This window comes from Montipora foliosa, chromosome 7, assembly GCF_036669935.1.
Source record: "Montipora foliosa isolate CH-2021 chromosome 7, ASM3666993v2, whole genome shotgun sequence".
In the NCBI taxonomy this organism is placed as follows: Eukaryota; Metazoa; Cnidaria; class Anthozoa; order Scleractinia; family Acroporidae; genus Montipora; species Montipora foliosa.
The window spans coordinates 18,842,213-18,862,945 of record NC_090875.1 but is presented as its reverse complement, the minus strand read 5'-3'; the positions used below and the strand labels follow the sequence as shown (position 1 = coordinate 18,862,945).

The following is a 20,733-nucleotide window of genomic DNA, read 5'->3' as shown; positions in this document are numbered from 1 at the left end:
CGATTTTTTCACGGAAAGCTAGAGCCCCATCATTTGCCGATGAGGTACAGTCAGTTCATGTACAACACTTACCCATCCCTACAGCGGCTCCTCGAACAGCTCCATGGTTTATACGACGAGAATCCGCTGTGGGGATGGGGTAAGTGTTGTACACGAAGTAAGTGTTGTTGTATATGAACACGGGTGGAGTTAATTTGACCTCGGACCCAAGCTCCGTGAACATTCACAAGATCACCGGCTGTTATTTTCATCAGCTATCGTGGAATCGGAAGCAGAAAATTCTCCTTTCCAGCCAAGTGCGTGGGGATTTTTGACGACGAAACATTCACCGAGGTTCGCAAATGATGGGGCTTTAGCTTTGTGTGAAAAAATTGCGGCTGGGATGGATTTTCGTCTTAGAACAGTGAAAACACGGAATTCCCGAAACGGCAAAATAAGCACCAAAACGGAGAAGAATACACCAGAGGTGAGTCCGTTTTATTCAATTTATTGAATGAACGTTAAATTGAGCGTTTTTTAAGCTTCATAATCGACGGTATTTTATCCCCGTACAAAGTCTTACAACGCGTTTAAATTCTCAACAGCTGCCTGTAACGCAACACCGCTTTGTACTCAAAGGTCATCTTCCCACAAGTAATTAATTATTACACGCTCTCTAGTGACGCGAACTTGGGCTGCCTATGACGAGACAGATCATTTTACGAATGATTAACGTCTGTTGACCATAAAAACACCCAAATTACCAATTTTTCGACGCAAAACTCATCCCAGTGGATAAAATAATACGGTGGACATTAAATTAAGGTAAATATGTTAGACTTGGAGCGAAAACCAGCGAATATTTTAAGGGATAACAAAATCCTGTGCGATAACAGGAGCACGAGGCAAAACGTGACTTCACGGACGCTAAGAAAATATTCTTACCTTTTCAGCGATTTCCCCAGTGAACCAAAATCCTTCTGTTTATCCGTTCCGATGTATTTAGTGTTATTTTTTGGCTGAAAAACTTTAATAAAGCCCCTCCGTTTAAATAGGCTGAAGTGAAATGCCCTTCATGTAGGCGTACTGAAAGCTAACAATCACGACATTTTCAGGGAAACTGGGGACATATTCTGGATAAAACCTGCAAACCATACAGAAATGAATTAAGAGTTCTTCAATTTCAGCGACAGGTAAGGAAAAGAGTTTTAAATTAAAAACAATTTTAAAAGGACAACATACAATCAAAAATGCGTTTTTTTTTCAAAGAAGCATGAACAAACCCATTTAGCGACCCGAAATTGTGATCTCAATCACACGAACTCAGGTAAGTATGTCAACCAGTTTCGTTGAGATGATGAATGGAACAGTTTATCACTTTATGTCAATTCTGATTCTTGAGATGGAGCTTTTTTTTTGGGCAATTCGATGAAAAGGTACAGAAAAGCAGAAAGACTGGTTATTAACTCTGAAAAACGATGGCATCATTGCCGGCAGGCGGCAGAGCGCAAGAGTGAGCTGCGAAGCTTTTAAGGACGGTGCCTACTAATTAAAGATATTTTTGCCCCGGTGTGTGATTATGCAGGAAATGTAGATCTTAACAAGTGTCACTGAAATCCAAAAAGAAAATTGGGGTAATTCATGAATAATAATTGTAAAAAGCTTTAAAATACAAAGGAATGTATGGCGTTCTTTCTCAAATGGAAGCTTAATTATCTCTCAAAAATGCATGGTTACCCCCAATTTTCTTTTTGGATACCAAGAGTACTTACTAAGATCTACTTTCTCCGGATAGTTTTAAACCGCGCAAGAATATCCCTGTATTAGTAAGCATCGGCGATAGGAAATCCGAGTATCTGGAGATACGCAGAACGTATGCGCAATAACAATAGTAGGCACCGTCCTTAAAACGAGTGAAGAAGGTGGCAAAGAGACTACCGGGTTTTTCTTTGCTCCCTCTTTCCCGCCCCATTCCCGTTCTCGCAACTTTGCTGCTCTTTCCGTCGCTCCTAAACAGAACTGTAAGATATAAAGGCTACTCTATTCCGTGCCAGTTCAAGTACATTATGAATAATCACAAGACAGCTAACAAACGGGAAATGTTGAATTTAAGGAAGAGTCCATAGTAAGAATTTGGTGTTAGGTTTGTTCCCATCAGAAAAAAGTGTCTATTTTAAAACCACCTTAAGCGGGAAAATAAACAATAGACCAAACAAAGGGTTTGAATTTGGTGCAGCATTGAGTTGAAGGAGTTTAGATTTGTGCCCGAGGGCAGTGAACCAAGCGTTTCGAATTATAAGCAATAATCAAACAACGCAACGTTTACAGCGCGCGCTGACTCTATATAAAACCAAAGTCTACATTGAGACCACAAGGGTTTATAGGGTGCGGTGTCTAAAAATTATCCTGGCCTCAAACCTCTCTCTGTCTGTAGCATCCTTGAAACATAAAACGGATTACAGAAGCCAGCATGTCCCGAATTGTGAGCCCTGGGGTAGCAAAATGGCGTCCAACAAGACGATCGGAGTCTGGTAGCCTTGTGGATCGTTAATGTTCTCTAAATCTGTCACTCAAGCGTCTATCAGTTTTACATCGATAGGCATACAGGATGCGATCCTGTAGTGTCGGGATCATCCCTCAGGAGTTGAAAATTCCGTGAGATGAGTTAGCTGCGTTAGCCGATTTGGTCTATTCACTACTTGCACAATCCCATAATACGCCTCTATTAACCCCCAAAACTTTTGCATAACCATTTTTTGCAATTTCTCCTGGGACATGAAAATGTCCTAAGAGAAGTCGAAAACAATGCCTATGCAGATTTTTGGGGGCCATTTTGCTTCCCCAGGACTCACCATTCGGGACATGCTGGTTTCTGTAATCCGTTCGAGTTTCAAGGGGGGATGGGAGGGGGGGGGGGGGGGGGTCAAAGAGGTGTTTTAAAAATAGACAATTCTCCAACGCTGACAGGACCAGGCCACTTTGGGTAAATCTTACTCCTGGGTAATGGACTGTTTATTTGTTCAAGTGGACGTTAATTCTCTTTTTAGCAGTTTTTAATCATACGCTTTATTTCCACATAAATTTAACCTTACGACAACTGCACTTATTCTACTATTCTGGGCAAATTACTGTGATGGTCAGACCAAATAAAGAAAACACTCCGTAGCAACCATTGTACGAGAAAGTTAGATCGCACTCATAGAAACAAATTTCGGATATATAGTAGGTGTAAACAAAGAGAAAAGTCATATGTAACAATTATTGTATTGCCGGAAAGACTTTAAATTAAAAAATCCCCCCCACCGCCAGCCTCTCCGCTTTAAATTAAAAAGTGGCAAATATGTTGTATCTGATTTTACTTTGCCCTCAAATCATTCCACCGGCTTCAAGTTTATAAATTGTCTCTTGAACACCTCGACATCTCTTCCAGATGATTTGACAGGTGATCGCAAGTGGTTAATCACTGCTCGCCCGCCCATGATAACGTGTACTACTTACGATCATGATTAATTAAATGGGTCCGCCACATTTAGGTGGGACAAATTTATGGCAAATACATGACAAACAACTTTAGGGCCATACCAGTCGCACCATGCGCCCTTTGAACATTGTAAGTACAAAGTTTAGCACTTGTTTGAGAATGGTTAGTTATTAATTAATGGCTGTCGAGGGTGACATTTTATGTACATATAGCATCCTCACCTCGCCAGTCCAACTTTATGCTATGTATTTGTCATGAAGTGCCTCACCTACCTGAGAGCCGGACTGCTTTGCAGCTCAGCCTCGTTTCCACGGTGTCTCACCTTCACGAGAATAGAGAGACCCGGGAACAAACTTTCTGATCACATGAAACGATACAAAAAACGCTGTAATACCGGTTACCGTCCATCGTTCAAATTAAAGAGGTGTATTATGGGATTTGTGCAAGTAGAGAATGCAACTCTGCAACTGGCGGGTTTCTTTGTTATCCAACTGAAGCAGGTTAAAGGAAACCTCCACTTCAAAAAATAAATAACTTAAAATCACAGGAAATAACCTTTACTGTCAAATCAGTCTAATTTTGTTTTCAAAGAAAGCGTTTGTATCCGAGATAAATAAGTCTTAGAATGGCCTATTTTTGTTTTCAAATTTCGCAGGCGCCGCCATCTTGGATAACTGTGACATGTAACGGTTGCCCCATTGTTATTACACAAAAGCTCTTTGTGTCTGAACAATAGGGCAACCGTAACACGTCACAACTATTCAAGATGGCGGCGCCCACGAAATTTGAAAGTGAAAATAAGGGATTTTAAAATTCAGTTTTCCTAATGTAAACACTTTTTTAAAAGCAAATGTTGAACACATTTGTTTGCAAACATAATTGCCTACGATTTAAACTTATTTTGTAGTAAGAGTGGAGGTTCCCTTCAAGGTGCAGACAACTTTTCATCACCATGCTGGTCAGTCTTCGCTCTTTGCAAATCAAATTGTATTTATTCACAACGTCAAAAGCGGGAGCGGACAACTCCTCACACTGAATGAGAGGTTAGATCATTTTACAGTTGTGGCTAAGTTACCTGGCCTAAGAATGGAAGCGAGGCTGCCGGTGACCCTGTTTTGATAAAAGCCTTCGTGCTTTTCTAATGTTAATACGGACTAATAGGCCATTTCCGAATTCATGTCTGCCTTATCTTGAAAGCGAGTCTAAGTGCGAAGTTTTTGTGATGGTAATTAGTTCTACTCTACATCTGAAAGAAAACTAATTTTCATAAGAAAAACTTCGCACTTAAACTCGCTTTCAAGAGGAGGCAGACATGAACTCGGAAATGGCCTATTCAACAACACAATTTACATGATAAAAGCAGTGGGGACTGTATCAATACAAGTCTCTGCAGTCTCGCAGCCATTCATAGGCTAGGTCGCTGAGCAAACAACTGCAAATGGCCTATATCGGTCTTTAAGAAACGACGATGGCTGCGGCAACGACAACGCCACAAAACAACAATATTATTGAAATTAAAAAGGAAAAATAATCGTGCTGCACGTGCAGCACGCGTTTCAGCTCATATTTTCGCGGTACACTTCATCCATCGACGTAAAATCTCCAAATTTCAGGATTTGACGACAACGCAAGCATTCAAATGTGAACTTTTCTTTATCTATTTTTAGTCTGAAACCGCTCGTACTAATTTATTTTTTTTTGGATACTCTGTCCACATTTCAGGACATGAACAGATAGAATGATCGCAAAAGACTTATCGATAGTGTTAAGTAACGTTTCCGTCGCCGTCTCCGTCATAGATATATTAAAAAGTCCATATTTTTTAGGACCAACTTAACAGTTAAATGAGATTTTGAATAAGTTTCGAATGACTCGAATGGACATTTTCAAATCCAAAAGAATGATGAATAATAGGACGCTTTCAATCAACCTCTAGAGACACCAATAACAATAGTGAAATGTACGACTTCTGGTGGACGAACAAAACAGGCTAATGAGAGATCTTTTGTTGTCGTCGTGAAAACGTCCCTATACAGGACTAGTAATTGGATGGAAGGTTTAGATTCACTAATTTAAAAACTGATTCGGTGGAGAAACGCCTGGATGAACAAAAAAAAAAAAAAAGAATAGGATATAAAAGAAAAATTATATTTAAAAAATCGAAATTAAACGCTCCTTGTACGATCATGACAATTAATATTAGTTTGTTTTTTTTTTCATACAATTTTACCCTTGCCCTGCTTAATAATGCATGTATCATATAGTCAATGAAGAGTTTATTGAATAATTAAAAGTCAAAGTTTCAAGGAAAAGTTCTTCTTCTCTATTGTTCTTACAAGATTTTACATCTGATGATGAAAGCTACCTGGTTCTTTCGTTTCAAGCCGACTCAATGCTCTTTCTAATTCCATGTCAAACTGCTTCATTTTCTGCATTTCTGCATCATCCAGCTGCACTTGCTCTGGTTTTCTCAATGCCTGCTGAAAATCAAAAGCGTTTAAGATAAACTGCAAATAGCAATACGTTCGAGCTGAAAATGAAATTGCTGAAGTGAGTACGATAGTAATTTTTAATTTTTATGATCAACATATCATCATCATCATCACCATCGACATCACAATCATCACCATGACAATCATCGCCATAACAATCGTCGTCATGGTAATCCTCATCATCATCATCATCATCATCATCATCATCATCATCATAATGATCAACAACATTACCACCACAATGATACCAACCCTAAATATAAACCTAACGTATGTTGGTCCTACGTTCTCCACTTTTGCACCACAACTATAGAATTCTATTTCGAAATATATTATTGAAGCAGAAATTACTACAGCTTTCAATCAGGACTGAAGACGAGTGTTTTTGACAAATATTTTTTGAGCTTGTTTGATTTTAACCAAATCGAGAGTAGAAATGCACACGAGATACATCATCACCCTCGATCATCATAGCCATTGTTTAGACTTTTTTCTCACCAATTCTTCTCTTTTCCGTTTCATCTCCTCGGAGGTGTCGTCACTGGAGCCACAAATTCCCCATTGTCCAGCATAGCATCGCTGTTGAGATTCTCTCTTTTCAGCCGTTGCTTGGTCCACTTTGGTTTCCTCAAGTCTTCTTTTCTCCTATTCATGTGAAATGCAGTCAAAAAGCGCTTTAGCGGAATAGTTTTCAAAATAGTCTGTTAATGGTTAGTTTGATAGTTTTCCTTGCTGGTGGTTTTGTCGGTAACGCCCGTCTAGTTACGTCTAGTTAGGAGAGCCGCAGGAGAAATTGGGCTGGAGAAGTTTCCCCGATCGACCCACTTGCTCCGCTGCTTCGTCGTTCTCAGGCTCGCGCGCAGAAACGCAGACTAAGATTTTGAGGAGGGGTAGCTTTATTCAAACGCTGGCCTAGTAGTACTGATATCCCAACTGAGATATCTCTATAATGAGATATCAGTGCTACACAGACAACGTTAATTTTAATAAACACACCATTTCATGTTACTTGCACAAGCTCATTGCCGTGAAATAGAATCTCGAATGACCTTTGACCTCCTCCAGTCTGACCTCGTAGCTCATGTAAAACAACGGTGAACTAATCCGTAACTCGTGGCTTCAATTGTCACCCAAGTCAGATATTCTCCCTGTACTTGGGTGGGTCTATTTCCATTACGAGGTTTAACGCTCAAATGGATTATACGGGAATAATTAAAGATATGAGATAAAGGGGCTAATTTGGATAGGTGATTGTTTAAAAGGCTTAGTAAGTTGAAGATGGCCAGTTGTGTTGTAGCTGGGTGAAACGAAAAGCTCCTGAACTGGGTTATGTAGAAGCTCTCGTAAGATAAAACGTCCGGCAGTGATTGCCCTGCCACTTTAAAAGAACAAATTAACAACCATAACAACATCCAAACAAATAAATACTAAAAGTAAAAAAATCCTCCTACAACACTATAGCTAAACAAAAGCCAGCTTACGAGAGCAGCTGCATAGTATCCTATGAAAGCTCTGAAGAGGGTACTTTGAAAGTTACGATGCAAATTCTACAAGTTTTGCGTCTGCAAGGATTCTTGTAATTTCGGTAAATTCTTACCAATTTGAGTAAGTCCCAGAGAAGTTCTTCCCTTATTCTCTGTTCGTGTATATGGTTGGATCTCTCTTCTAATGGCTGCAACTCTAAATGCTCATGTACACTTTTCCAGTCGTCTTGCATAGATCTCTTTCCACTTGACGGAAACAGCTTCAATTAATCAAACGAATGAAGTTAACAACGACGAAGATGGCTTTAAAAAGTTCTGAAAATGATATTTTCACTGATCTACATCTACTGGCCATGGTTCTCGCACCAGACAAAGCCCCATTGTATTGACCTAAGAGAGAAGTGCGTGGAGTCGATCCTACCTCGTTTTTTTCACTTATTGATGCACATGTTTGCTCTCACATTCGCTGGTAATAACTTAGGGCTTCCTAGATTGTTTGTAATTGGATTTAAGTTCTATTCAACATATCGGTTGTTTTCTTGGCCATAATTTGACAGACATCATATTTGTGAATTATGGCAACAAACCAAACAGATCTCATTCAAGGCAATGTATTTCAGCATGCATTCTCTACTTGCGCAAATCCCAAAATATACCTCTTTAACCCCTGAAATTTTGCATAGGCATTGTTTGCAATTTCTCATGGGACTTGGAGATGTCCCAAGAGAAATCGAAAACAATGCCTATGCAATTTTTTCTTTTGGATGAGGGGGGGGGGGGGGGGGTGGGGGTAGAAGAGGTGTATTATGGGGTTTGTGCAAGTAGAAAATGGAGCATAAAAATTAAGTCTCTGTAACCAACAATACCTTGTCAAACAGACTTGCTGTTTCTTCATTTTGTTTGTAAGTTAGCGGTAGTGTGGCACACAGGACAGCACCAACACTGATAAAAAGAAGAAGCTTTAAGCTCGCATGAAGCATCATCAAGGACCTCAAATCAGCTCTTTTTCAATCTGCGGAAAAACGAAACTTCAATTTAAAGAAACCCTTAATTTCATTTAATTAATACGGTGAATATTAAAAGGGAGTAAAAATTGTTCTTTTCTTGCTTTTTTGCAGCAATAGAGCAATATACTATTTTGTTCGTATTGCATTACTACGTGGGCGCAGGGCGGGTAAAGGTTGGGATTGTTTACCCGCTTTGATGGGCGACAGCTGGAACCTGCATTCAGACTGGAACCCGCGTTTTTGTGGTGGGAAGTTGCATTGTCAGTGTACTGCATGTGACACTGCGTTTTAGTAAAAAAAGCAGCAATTTTGAAAACAAGAAAAAGAAGCTAAGTATTTTTAATTTGTAATATGTAGTAGAACGAGGAAAAAAAGAGGAAAAGAGAGAGAGAGAGAGAGAAAAAAAAAAAAAAAAAGAGCCGGCGAGGAGTTAGCGATGCTCAAAGTGAAAGAGAGCGATAGAGATCACAAGAAAACAGTAGGAACGTCATTGACAAACAACGAGCGAGAGCGCAACAAAGAGCTCCGAATAATGAGACAAAAAAAAATCATACTTAATTGACCGCTCCCCATAGGGGCATTTCAGGGCCAATGAAACACAGTTAACGAAGCGACGGAACAGAACAACAACAACAACAATTGCAACTGTTAAGAATCCCAACTGGCCAGAAGCAAACCAGTTGACTATTTACAGTTGAACCAGGGACTACCAGGAACAAATTCAAAGAGTGGTCAGAGCGGGCCTAGTGAACCCGGGATTTCCAGATCTCAAGGCAAGCGCCCAAACCACTAATGTCGGGGCCACACTTCCTCCAGACTCTGTTTGGGGGCCCCCGTGCTACTTTCGATCCAGAGCGCGAGTGATTATTTGTCTACTCGTAGCTCATCTCTTAAAGAGACGAGCAGGGCAAGAAAGACAAAGCACTAGCACGAGAAAGCCATGCTGAATAATAGTACATGTATTGTACTTTTTCGTCATGAACATGTCCTTGTAAAATATGACAACGCAGAGCTTTTAAATTCCCCCACCCCACCTCACTGAATTGAAAAAGGTTCAAGTGAAACCAATGTATAAACAAACAATGTATAAAAGTCTACTGAAGCACGCGAGGAACGTACAGGACAGCAAAGAAAAATGTCTTAAAATTTGAAATGATCGTGCCAAGCGAGCAGGCGTGAAAGAAATTGATTAATAATAATAATTATGCACTTCTGTGGCTTTTTCGTTCACGTTGTATCGAAACGACCCGGCGTTAGAAGTTTTTGGAGTACGTGCTTTGGGAAAGGAAGAGTTGATCACGTAACGGAATGTGAAACGTGCCTGGTTTGACCTATGTTGACTTTTTTCCCTTGATTCTTAGATTGAATTTAGATATCTTCAGATTTACAACGGAGTCACTTTTAGTTACTCGAGGAGTTCACTGAAAGAACACGATTCCTCACATGATGACAATTCGTCACTGAGTTAACTGCGACAGCAACAACTATGTGCCAAAGGTAATTTCGCATACACCTTTTCTGTCTATATCTATTCGTATATACCCTGGGCGCCAGAGGTTATTTCGTTCGAGGAACAACTTTTTACGAGTGTGAAATGAAGCGCCGTGTTTCTTTGTGGGTTGTATTACGAGAAAAGGAACCTCTCGCATCCAGGGTAACGCGTAGCTGGTGATTGTACCAGGAACGTACTCATAGCGTATCTTGTAATCGATTGTAAGGAACTAGCATTTTACGAACATCGTGTTTCTGCGGTGACTGGGCATTTCGGCGAGTCAATGTATAGAATGTAGTGATTACAATTGTACTCCAACAGTTAGTTGGCTAGCAAAGAATTTTGGATTCTTCAAATCACCGGCACCACGTACTTTTTTCTTTACTCGCCGAGTTAACTTTTTTGAGTTTTTTGTCCGTACAATGTCATGTTGGAATTTTAATTTATTTAGTTCAAAATATCCTTATCCTCTAATATTTTCCTTTGCCATGGGAAACGTCTTCGCTCTTATCAAATTTCCCGAAATCAGTAGTCATTTGACCCACGACGAAAGGGTCGGTCCGGGAGATAACGTAAGTAACTAGTTTGAGATGCAATTTTTCCTTTCGCAATTTTCATTTGAGGGGTAGACCCATGCTCCCAGACATATATATTTTGTTCGTTAACTCCTTGCGATTTTTCTTCTAACAGCCCGAGGGTGCACAAGTTGCATAAAGTGGACAAAATTGGCATTAGTTTCAGTGTCCTATACGGCCGGACGCCGCCGTGCCATCAAACACCGGGGAAATAAAGCATCATTTGAATGTAAGTGTCCATTTATTTCATTCTTGTTTTACTTCGTTCGTAGAAGTTAACTTGTTTATCATCAGTTCATTTCAGTGTATCGGTTATTTCTTTTCCTGATTTAGCACTTAATTGATAAACCGCTGAGGGTGAGCTAGAATTTGTGAAATAAATGGAAGTTCTACATCTCTGGTCACGATAAATTTTGTGAAAAGTGAATTCTCTAATCCAAATATCATTAATTTAATAGAAAATTTAAGTAACTACAAACTCACATGTCGGATTCATGAGCTGATTGTCTCTCCGAAAATGCTTGCTGAGTTTTTTCAGACAGACCAGGAACATGTTATTTTCAAAACGTAAAAGCAATTATGTTTTGTCGTGGTACAAAATTCCAGCTAAATGGCATTTCACTCCAGATCAACTTCGGAAATCTGTGGAGAACTCAATTAACTCAATCTCTGTTCAGATAATATTTTGCCAAGGGCGTGCCCCTTTACAAGTTTGGTAAGCGCATTTTTGAAGAAGACTCCAACCTTTTTGAATACTTTTTTTTTATTAATGCTAAAAAGAGCAAGGCTGGTATAACGGTGAAGGATGATATTGAAAAAAGCCAATATATTTCGATGGCTGCCTTTCTTCAGCAGGGTTTTACAAGCAAGGTTTTCTTTTGATTAGTTTTCCAGAGTAGTCATTGATGCTAAGCAAGTTTTACAAAGCTATGGTTTTTCTACAGTAGTATAGCAACACACTAACACTCTCAATCGTGAATTAAAGCCATGTTACTCTTGATAATGACATTATGATAGTTTTTTAGTTGTATTTCGTGATAACACCTCCCCCATCAACTACAGGAAACAAGCATGAACTCTAAGCAAGTGTCATCGTCAGTAGTAAGGTTGGTCGTTGCTCAAAATGTTGAGTATTTTTACCTAAAAGTGTCCGTTCAGGGTTCTATCTACGATTTATCGTTTGGGGGAAAAGTCCCGAATGGCCGAAGGCCACTAGCTTCCTACACCCTGTAGTTCGGGTCCTGGCCTGGGACGTTGTGTTTTGTTCTTTGGCAAGACACTTTACTCTCACGGTGCCTCTCTCCACCCAGGTGTATAAATGGGTACCGGCGAATTTAATACTGGGGGTAACCCTGCGATGGACTGGCATCCCATCCAGGGGGAGTAGAAATACTCCTAGTCGCTTCATGCTACGGAAACTGGAGATAAGCGCCGGCCTGATGGGCCTTCTAGGCTCGTAGCAGACTTTACCTACCTTTACCTAGCAGAAAGAGAAGTGAACACTGAAATCACAAATCTTGATGATCAATTGAGATATTTTTTATTTTCATAAATTGTTATTAATGGTCTATGCTTACAGCTCAGAATGCATTTTCTTTCCTGAATAAAATAAGAACAAAACTTACGCTTTTAAAAGAGTCGAAAAGAATTCCGCTGTCATGGTTATAGGAATCCCGATTCCTCATTGGAGGCAACTGCATTAGTTACAAAATTCACTGCGAGAATCATTTTAACATGGCATTGAGATTTAACCACGGCAATTCAGCTTGCCTTGTCTCATCTCAAATATTCTGCCACTTTCTGGCGCATCAGTTGCTTAGTTCCGTTTGCTCTAGCCCAAAAATAAAAAAAATCACATAACAAGTACATTTTCGATTCTCCTTCTTGCGTTGCACCTAGTATTTTTCTACGCAAAAGCCATCACGCATGCCTTTGTTTGTTTTGTTTGTCTCTCAGCTAGAGCTGGTTGTTCTGCTCTCTTAGCCGAGGTGGATGGTGTCATCCGACTCCCACAGGCTTTATTACTCTTGAGCAGAACCTCACGCGCTGATTGATTCACATCTATTGTGCGACCTGTCTGTAATCTTCTGTCATCGCCCGTCATCATCTGGGAGTTATTCAGTAATTAACCGACAATTATACGCACGCGAAAGAGGCCTGTTTCAATTAATGTCTTTTCCTTCTATTTTATACCTCTTATTAATCCGGTTCTAATTTCTCACTTTCTTCCATTCCTTGGTCTTGTTCGAGTAAAGCTGAACTTTACAGGTTGATGGAGCTAAATAGTCTTCTTGCAGTCTTCTTGGGCTTGACGCCAGTCCTCGGCCAAAATGACAAAAATTCACCAAGTTTCGCAATCCATGTTATCTGACTTTAATTAGTCAAATTTAGTGTAGATAATCGCTATTTGTAGAGCAAATTACAAGCTTATTACGTGCGACGGTTTATCTTTCGTTTAATCTAAGAAGTCTAACTGATAACCTCGGAGATGGGTGACCTTGCAGGTTCAGGAAGTATCGTTGAGCTGTTGTAGCTCTCGTCGGAGCACGTATTTAGTTCTTTATGTAATCCGCTTTAGGACACAATTAAAAGTTTGTACTTTTTCTTGATCTTTCGGGTGAGCGTGGAGCTATACACGTGCCCTAAGATCGTTGTTGGTAGTGGTGACTTTCGTTTTGAAAACCCGGCAGAGCAAAAGCCATCTTCAGGCTCAAGTCACATCCATGTAGCACTAGGAACAACAATTTGTTTCATTCGATCAATCTGTTGTTATCCAAGAAGTTAGCGCTTTACATTCTGATTTTAAAATTGAAAAACCTCAGGCAAGGTTACTTTATTTGTGCTAAGAGGCTAAGAGAAGCATTATGATTGTCAAGGTTGGGTAAGATTGTCGAGATTCTGTCAGCCGCGAACAACAGTCCTTATCAGTGTAGAATGAACTTACCCGAACGATCCAATCTTATCAAGGAAAAAAAAAAAGTAGTGGTTTTTTTTCTAATCGTAATAAATCAAATCCAGTTACCCCACTCATTCTGCTCTGATGCCATTCCTCTATTCTTTGTCGGGACGGGATAGGCGTGGATACCAACAGCTTATCTTTTATCTTATTTATTTAACAACATTTGAACCTCATTCCCGACATAAACAAGACTTGCTGTCTCTAGATAAATTTAGAATTAAAAGTGATCTTATTTTTTAAAGTTGCAATGGCCTTTTTTATTATATTTCTAATTCTTTCGTGTACCCTTGCTGACATTTTTGCAGCAAGTTTTCAGTGCAGATATAGTATGTTAAATTTGTAATAAGCAAAGGAATAATTGGCTTTTTGGTGTATATTTAAAACAGACGAAGCATGTGATTAAATGATGTAGTCTGCAGGACAGACGAGTGAACAACATCACCAGTGAATATCATGAACCATCGATTCTCTAAATGATGAACACGAACTCCAATTTCTTTTTGGCGACATCTTTATTTACCTTTTCTCCGTAGAGAAATTAGAATTTTTTTCGCACTATGAGGCGAACCTATGGAATCACGAATAGCTATTTTTTGGAATCGTCTTTCCTTTATGCGGAAAAATGGCCCGATTCCAGGTGTTACAACATGCGGACTCGAGTCCGCATGAAACATGCGGAAAAAGTGGCCCGTCCGCCGATTGCAATGAACTTATTTAAGTGTCTAGTCTTCTAGCGATGGGGCACTAAGTGAGGACAAATGAACATGGAAATAAAATCTGAGAGGGCAACCGGAATACTGGGAGCCTTTTTTAAAACCTCTCGGAGCAGAGTAGAAAATCAAAACTGACTCAGCTCACATATGACACCGACCTGGGCCACATTGGTTCGGAGGCGAGTGCTCACACCATTGCGGCATCATCTCTGCTCTCCCAAATTCCGTTCGCAATACCGTTTGCAAGTGGGGAATGCTCTGAATAAAGAGTTGTTGTTGGAATTCCACACCTTAGTTGGGTTTCGTTCCCAGTTGTTCGCACTGACAGAAATGGACGAAGCAAATAATCCACGAGACCACTGCTCATCAAATTGTCGGACGTAGATTTTGTAGAAGAAAACGAGTGATGTCAATAACGATGGCTATGTAATCGAGATGAATGACAAAGTGAAATAGATTGACTCAAGCTCAAAGGATAGCTAGTACTTAGGGTACGTGTGCAGATTGGTAAGGAATGACTCCAAATCAGGCAGTGAAATGGAATTGGTTTTCTTGACACTTTGTTGTTGTCACAAGTAGGAAGGATTAAAGACAAAGGGTGAATCAGTAGAAATCCGTTTTGAAAAAAAAAATAGGCTCGTTTTTTTCATAAAATCTCCCAAGTTATTTTAATGTAACCGAACCTGCCCAAAATGCACTATGGCGGCTCGAAAGGAATGCTTTTGGGCACATGCAAAGGCCCTGAAGAGTGATTCTTCGACGTTAGGGTCACGGGAAAAAAAGCAAAACCTCTTTGCCATAGCATAAACAGTGAGGGTCAAAAATCATGCCAGTGCAGCAGTCAGTTACTCATTTACAGGTGAAGGTGGTTTGCGTGTTGAGGGGTTATAGGGAAAACGTGCTCTGCTGTTTGTTGCTTCTGCCAGTTAATTCAGTTACTGAGAAATGGCTCCACGCATGTATTGGAAAAACGAGTTTATTCAGATAGTTGTTTTTTCCCGCTTTAACAGTCCTATTGTTTTCTTCGCTGTCTCAGTAAAAAAAGAAATGTGTACTTGAAAAGTTTTGTTGGTAGGTGTAGACCAAATGCATAAATGGCAGCCAAAAAAAGATTCTTTTGTTTATGTGCTAATTAGACTCACTAGAATCGTTTGTATGGACAAACTACAAAAGAAATGTTGCTTGAGAGCGAGGCTAGTGAGTCTCATTCGCACATAAACAAAAGAATACATTTTTGGCCGCCATTTATGCATTCGGTCAATGGGTTACCACTTCGTTTAAAGGCGGAATTTCCCGTAAAAAACGACGTCTTGAGCCCAAACCGTTTCAACTTTTAATTTATGTTGACATGACAGTTCGATCGTCCATCGGAAAAACACGATCAGCACTGGTTTGATGAACTTCCTCAGCTGGTTTTCTAATGATGAGTCCAGCCCCCCGGGAGCCCAGTCTGGAAAACGTTTAAAAAATACAGAGTTTCTCGTAGTATATTACGTAACAGGACATTTGAGCTTGAACATGTCATCCAGTAATGGTCCTCGAGTTTTTTACCCTTGTAAAACATGTTTCATTATCTCTAGCACTCTTTGTGTATTCAATGAAAGAACGATTAACATCCATTCAACTTGACGTACTCAAGAAAGATCCGCTTGAAGTGCTTCTCAGATTGACAAGGATCAGGCTTTGACGTCAAAGTTCAGTTGCACGAAAGCAGTTTCCTTTGATAAGCAAGTAGACAAGTTAACCGATAGCACGCAGGAGATTTGCCATAGTATTTAACTCGGTTTTATCGGCGTTCTCTTAGGACACTTAACCTTTTTTTCCGATAGCTCCAAACAGTTTCTGTATGAGCGGTTTGTTACCTTGTAAATTAGTGGGCGGTGAGAGAACAGGAATTACAAAAAAGAGATATGAGATCAGTTTTTACGTTTGCAAAAGGTCTGTCCACTCAGTTGATGGATTTAATAAGAACTAAACGTAATCAAATGAATGTTGTTTGCCCGATTATTGGTAAATCAATGAAGTCGGGTACGTTACTACTTAGCGTTTGTAAATTAAATTACAAGGAATTTCCGAACGAATGCGTTTGACAATAAGCGAAGAAGGGACCGAAAACCATTGCCTAAATATAATCGTCCAGATGCTAATAAGAAAGTCATAACATTTAAAAGGCCCAGTTTTTCAGCAGATTATCGCCGGCAAACTTGTTCTTATTCCAAACACCATTTTTTTTTTTCAGAAGTTACTGAAATCTAGTTGGTTGTAAATGTATACAGTACTTAGAATTCATAGCATTGACAGATCAAAAGGCGGAGAATCTGTTTTCCTCATTACGCAAGTTTGTTTTCCTACCTCGTGTAGAAACCTTTTTAGTTTTTCCAGTCTTGTGTACTGATGCGGCGTGTCCTTCGAAGCAGTTGATTTGACGTTGTCAAGGAAAGCTACGTCTGTTTAAATATCGTCGTTCAGATCCATATCAAGGTCAGTTGTTTCCGGACGTGCTCTTATGGAACGTTGATGTAATTTAGTGATAACCAAGAAAATGGCATTTTTGGCATTCTCAGGGACTGTTTTTTATTTGCCTATCCATAAAATATGCGGTTCCAGTTCAACCCTCCCAGCCGAAAACTTCAAGATATTTGTTGGTGGCGATCACGAGATTCCAAAATAATGCTGAAGTGTGCCTAGCCTAGCAGACTTTCTCTGGTGTTGATCTAGGCTCGTTGCAGTTTGTTCTTTGAGTTATTTCAACACTCTTCCCTCAATGATGTCAAAACGCTTGCCTTCGGCTCTTAACAACCCGCCTTTTGCGACAGATCGGGGCGAGAAAGCCACGGACATTTGGAAAGAGGGGAATCGTGAAGACTTCGTAAGAGATCCCGAGGTTCTAAAAATATCAACTTCACCTTGCCAGGTGTGAATGCAAGCCCTCGAACGTTAGCATTTAGCCTATCACAGGCTCCCTTCTAAGAGGAGCAAGATTATTCTCTGTATAGAAACAGTGGGGCAAGAAGCAATTCTTCTACAAGTAAAAATTAACCCTAGTTTGCAGGAATAGAAATAAACAACTTATCTGATGGAAGCAAAAATAGTTTCGGTAACGTTTAGACATGAATTGTTTACATAACATTTTAAAAGATAGCGGTGTTTTTTTTAGGTGTCCGATAAAATAAAAACTAAGAAGATTAACCAAATTGATATTTAATTGTCGTGTTTGCCATAATTTTACAAAATAGTCGATAAGAGAATTTTCATGCTGACAACAAGGCGACTGATCTAAAGTTGAAGAAAAGACATTTGAAATTTTTGCCTCGAAGAATTCTGATTTAATCCAATTTCCTTTAATAACCGATATGGTGTTCCAGGAACGTCCTTTGTCCGGCAACCTTGCTTAACTGGGACTTACAGACGGAAATGTCGGAAGGACGTTTTCTTCATTGAAATGTAATAAAACAGCTTATTTTAAAGTTTGTCCATGGAAAGTTGATCTGCGTTTCGTCCGTCAGAATTAAACTTGAACATACTTGCACGATTGCGTTATTAATTTTGAAGTAGCTTTATTTTAAGCTTCATTTAAATAAGAACAAAGGTCAATAATTCATGACATTCTGACGAACAATTGCCTGTGACGAACGCTGACCAATACAATTCAATTTAATACATTTGTGTAGTCACGATAATAGTTATAGCCTTCACTTGAGGGGTCGTGCAGCATGACCAAGTGGACCTCATTTATAAAGGCTCCCTTGGACTTCCCCCTGAGGTTTGATACTCGACGCTGAAATCTTGAAAATTGTATTTCACCCAGCTTAAAAACACTTTTGCCAGAGAACAGGATAGCGTAAACAGACCCAAATCACCGAAATTCGAACCTTCTATTGGTTCGTTACTCAACTGCGATCAGGACTTTTTATTAAGAGATATTAAATTAACCTACCACGTAAGTAAATGATCTGTTTTGTTATCCTCTCATGTTAACAGCTGATAAAAGGGGTGATAGCTTTGGCATGCGTACGAGGGCTTTTCTTCTGCACTTAAGAGTGGGCTTAGCGAATGTTTTAAATTGTTTATTTGAAGTTGCTTAGCACGAATTATTCCGTTAATATAATTTAGTTCTTATTTCCTGTGTAAAGCATTTCAATAATCTCCCTTGTTAACCGAGATAACGGACATGACAGTTTTCTAGAGCTAACCCAATTAATTTTCGTTTTGGAAAATATCCTTCGTCAGTTGGCACACGAAAGGTCTCTGCATGCTGTCAATTTATACTAACCTGCTTCAACCAATAAAAACAAACAAATTGTGAACAAAATTGCACATGAAAAACAGCTGTAAATAACAATTAAGCAGCAGGTTGTTTACACAAAAGACCTTTTTCACGTTGTAGCCGCCATCTTGACAGAATTTGTTATCTCTGAGCTAAAGATACATGGCAAATGATTTACTGACCAAATTTTAAGGACTATCTTTCGCTCGGTAGCGTTTTCAATTTTCCATACATTTCTTTTTCACAGGACTATACTTTTTTTCCCACCTTTTCTTCCGAAAACTGCAACTTCTCGGAAAAACAGATATGTGGGAAAATTGAAGGCCTTGAAAGGTATCTTCTGGCGAGAGTTAATCCTGGAAAATAGGTTTGTATACTCCTTTACCACGTTCCTTCAGTTCCCATTTCAATTTTTTTTTCCACTGGTAACAATCAATTGTTTTTAAATATACGTACACAACCTTGTATATATGTAGCCTGACCCGTAATTGTCAATATATTTTGTTTTGTAATGAATTCTTTTGCAAATAGAAAATTCACTTATAGTCCCGGCTTATAGTGCAAAGGTCTTTTACATAACACTACTACAGACTCAAACGCTACTACCTTGAGATAACATTAAGACAACAACAGTAGGACATTCCAAAGACTCGAAAGCCTCTTTAACATCAACTGATATAAGAATACCAGGGATATTTTTAATTTGTCGACTTGATATTCTCCCTTAAATACCTTTCCTTGATGAAACCAGTTTGATCACCTGTTTTTACCAATCTATGTTACACGTTAAACCGGTTCGATTCTTCCCGCAACGGCTTCCGTTGCCGGAATTTTATAGTCCTCATTCGGGACGATTGGTTTATAATTCTTTATTGTAAGAGTCGCAGATCAAAACCTCTTTTTGGAAAATAGCTTATAATACTTCTACGCGGGGAGATGGACAACATATACCAGCCATCTATACTATCCTAAGCGATTTCCCATTTTGCGAAAGTCTCTTTTTTTTTTCTTTTTTACAATCCTCGAAAGCTACGCCACCGGTTAGTTCTTCCCTTTCATCGTCACTAAGGTTGCAGCAGTCTCGACATCAACGGAGACGTTTTGGAAACTATCCTGCACCTCATTTGCACCGTTTAAAGTTATTCTGTGATGTGTTTCTATTCTGCGATAAAATTTGCTGCTTCATCTTTTGATTTGACCGCATGAATGGTTTCTTATTTTAATTTCGTATCTTAATATTTAATTAATGTTCGATAGTTTTTTTCGACCCAGTGGTACGTGGACCTGGCTCGCTCTTCTATTGCAAACGTATTTAAGATCCCTTCCAAGATCATCATACAGCTGAAGGGATGTGTCTATATTATCCAGATTCTATCACCAGTGACTTTATTTACCTCTGCCAATTGTTCTTTAATTTCAACACCTCACGATTTTTTACTAGACTATCCTATTTTTTACTAGACTATCCTTAATTCCATAACGTAATGTACTTGTCTCAAAACCTATAGTATAGCTCATGCATGAACTTTAGCCACATATTCTTTCATTTTCTACAGAGTTAGTTTTGAATTTCAAAGATCGCAGTCCTGGGTATTCCTTAGGCTGCGCACGCAATTTCCAAACATTATGGGGTGACAGGATTTCCACACTAAAACTGTTAATTAATCCTTGATAACGCTCGCTGTGGAAATTTAAATCGAATACAACTTTCGTATCGTCTCTGTGATGATGTGGAACGTTTTAAGGCTAAGGACTCCATGTACTTGATCTTTTAACAAGTCACTTTAGAAATTTAACCTACGAGCAAAGAGGTATTTACCTGTTCAGCTTATACTAGGGTTGCAACAGCAAACCCCCGATGCAGACAGTTATGTCGATTATATAATGATTCTATCTTGAAAATCTTATTAGAATAATACTTTATCAGACAACCCTATATCAAAAACACCATAAAAGATCTTACCTATAACAACTAAGGCGTGCAGAAATCTCACGCCTCTCTGGCATGGATTTAATCTGATCAGTTATTCGTATTAATCGTCTTTTTCTACAGTCTATTCAAGTTTTATTAGCTGTACGTGCTTCTATGTGCGATAAAGTTAATCCTGGCAATTGACGTGACAGTGATCCCTTAAGTTGTTTGAATGACCACAGTTCTTAAGTAGGTGAAGTGTTCTGACTCGATGACCACGAATTTCACGACCTAGTCTGATTCTTAAAGATTATAAACCCCAATATTTTGGCAATCCGTTTGCCATTTCTAAAACGCCGCAGACTTGCATTG

The 20,733-nt window shown here is 39.3% G+C and overlaps 1 protein-coding gene across 2 annotated transcripts; it reads right to left on the bottom strand.

The window, feature by feature from the left end:
• Positions 1 to 5,716: 5,716 nt before the first annotated feature.
• LOC138011050 (uncharacterized protein KIAA2012-like) lies at positions 5,717 to 16,689 on the bottom strand. 2 transcript variants are annotated; one of them, XM_068858058.1, is made up of 5 exons: positions 16,535 to 16,689; positions 8,303 to 8,448; positions 7,550 to 7,696; positions 6,451 to 6,597; positions 5,717 to 5,940 (listed from the first exon to the last, which is right to left on the bottom strand). In XM_068858058.1, the coding sequence occupies exons 2-5, from the start codon at positions 8,417 to 8,419 to the stop codon at positions 5,803 to 5,805; spliced, it is 549 nt and encodes a 182-aa protein (XP_068714159.1). In that variant the 5' UTR covers positions 8,420 to 8,448; positions 16,535 to 16,689; the 3' UTR covers positions 5,717 to 5,802. The 2 variants fall into 2 exon arrangements, with proteins under 2 accessions (XP_068714159.1, XP_068714160.1); XM_068858059.1 differs by having other exon boundaries at positions 5,717 to 5,937.
• Between the last annotated feature and the right edge of the window lie 4,044 nt (positions 16,690 to 20,733).

Coding starts and splice junctions, on each gene's coding strand:
- LOC138011050 (XM_068858058.1), bottom strand. CDS start 8,419: ATGATGCTTCATGCGAGCTTAAAGCTTCTTCTTTTTATCAGTGTTGGT. Junction 7,697..8,302: donor CAGCAAGTCTGTTTGACAAG/GTATTGTTGGTT, acceptor GATTAATTGAAG/CTGTTTCCGTCAAGTGGAAA. Junction 5,941..6,450: donor AACGGAAAAGAGAAGAATTG/GTGAGAAAAAAG, acceptor TTTGATTTTCAG/CAGGCATTGAGAAAACCAGA.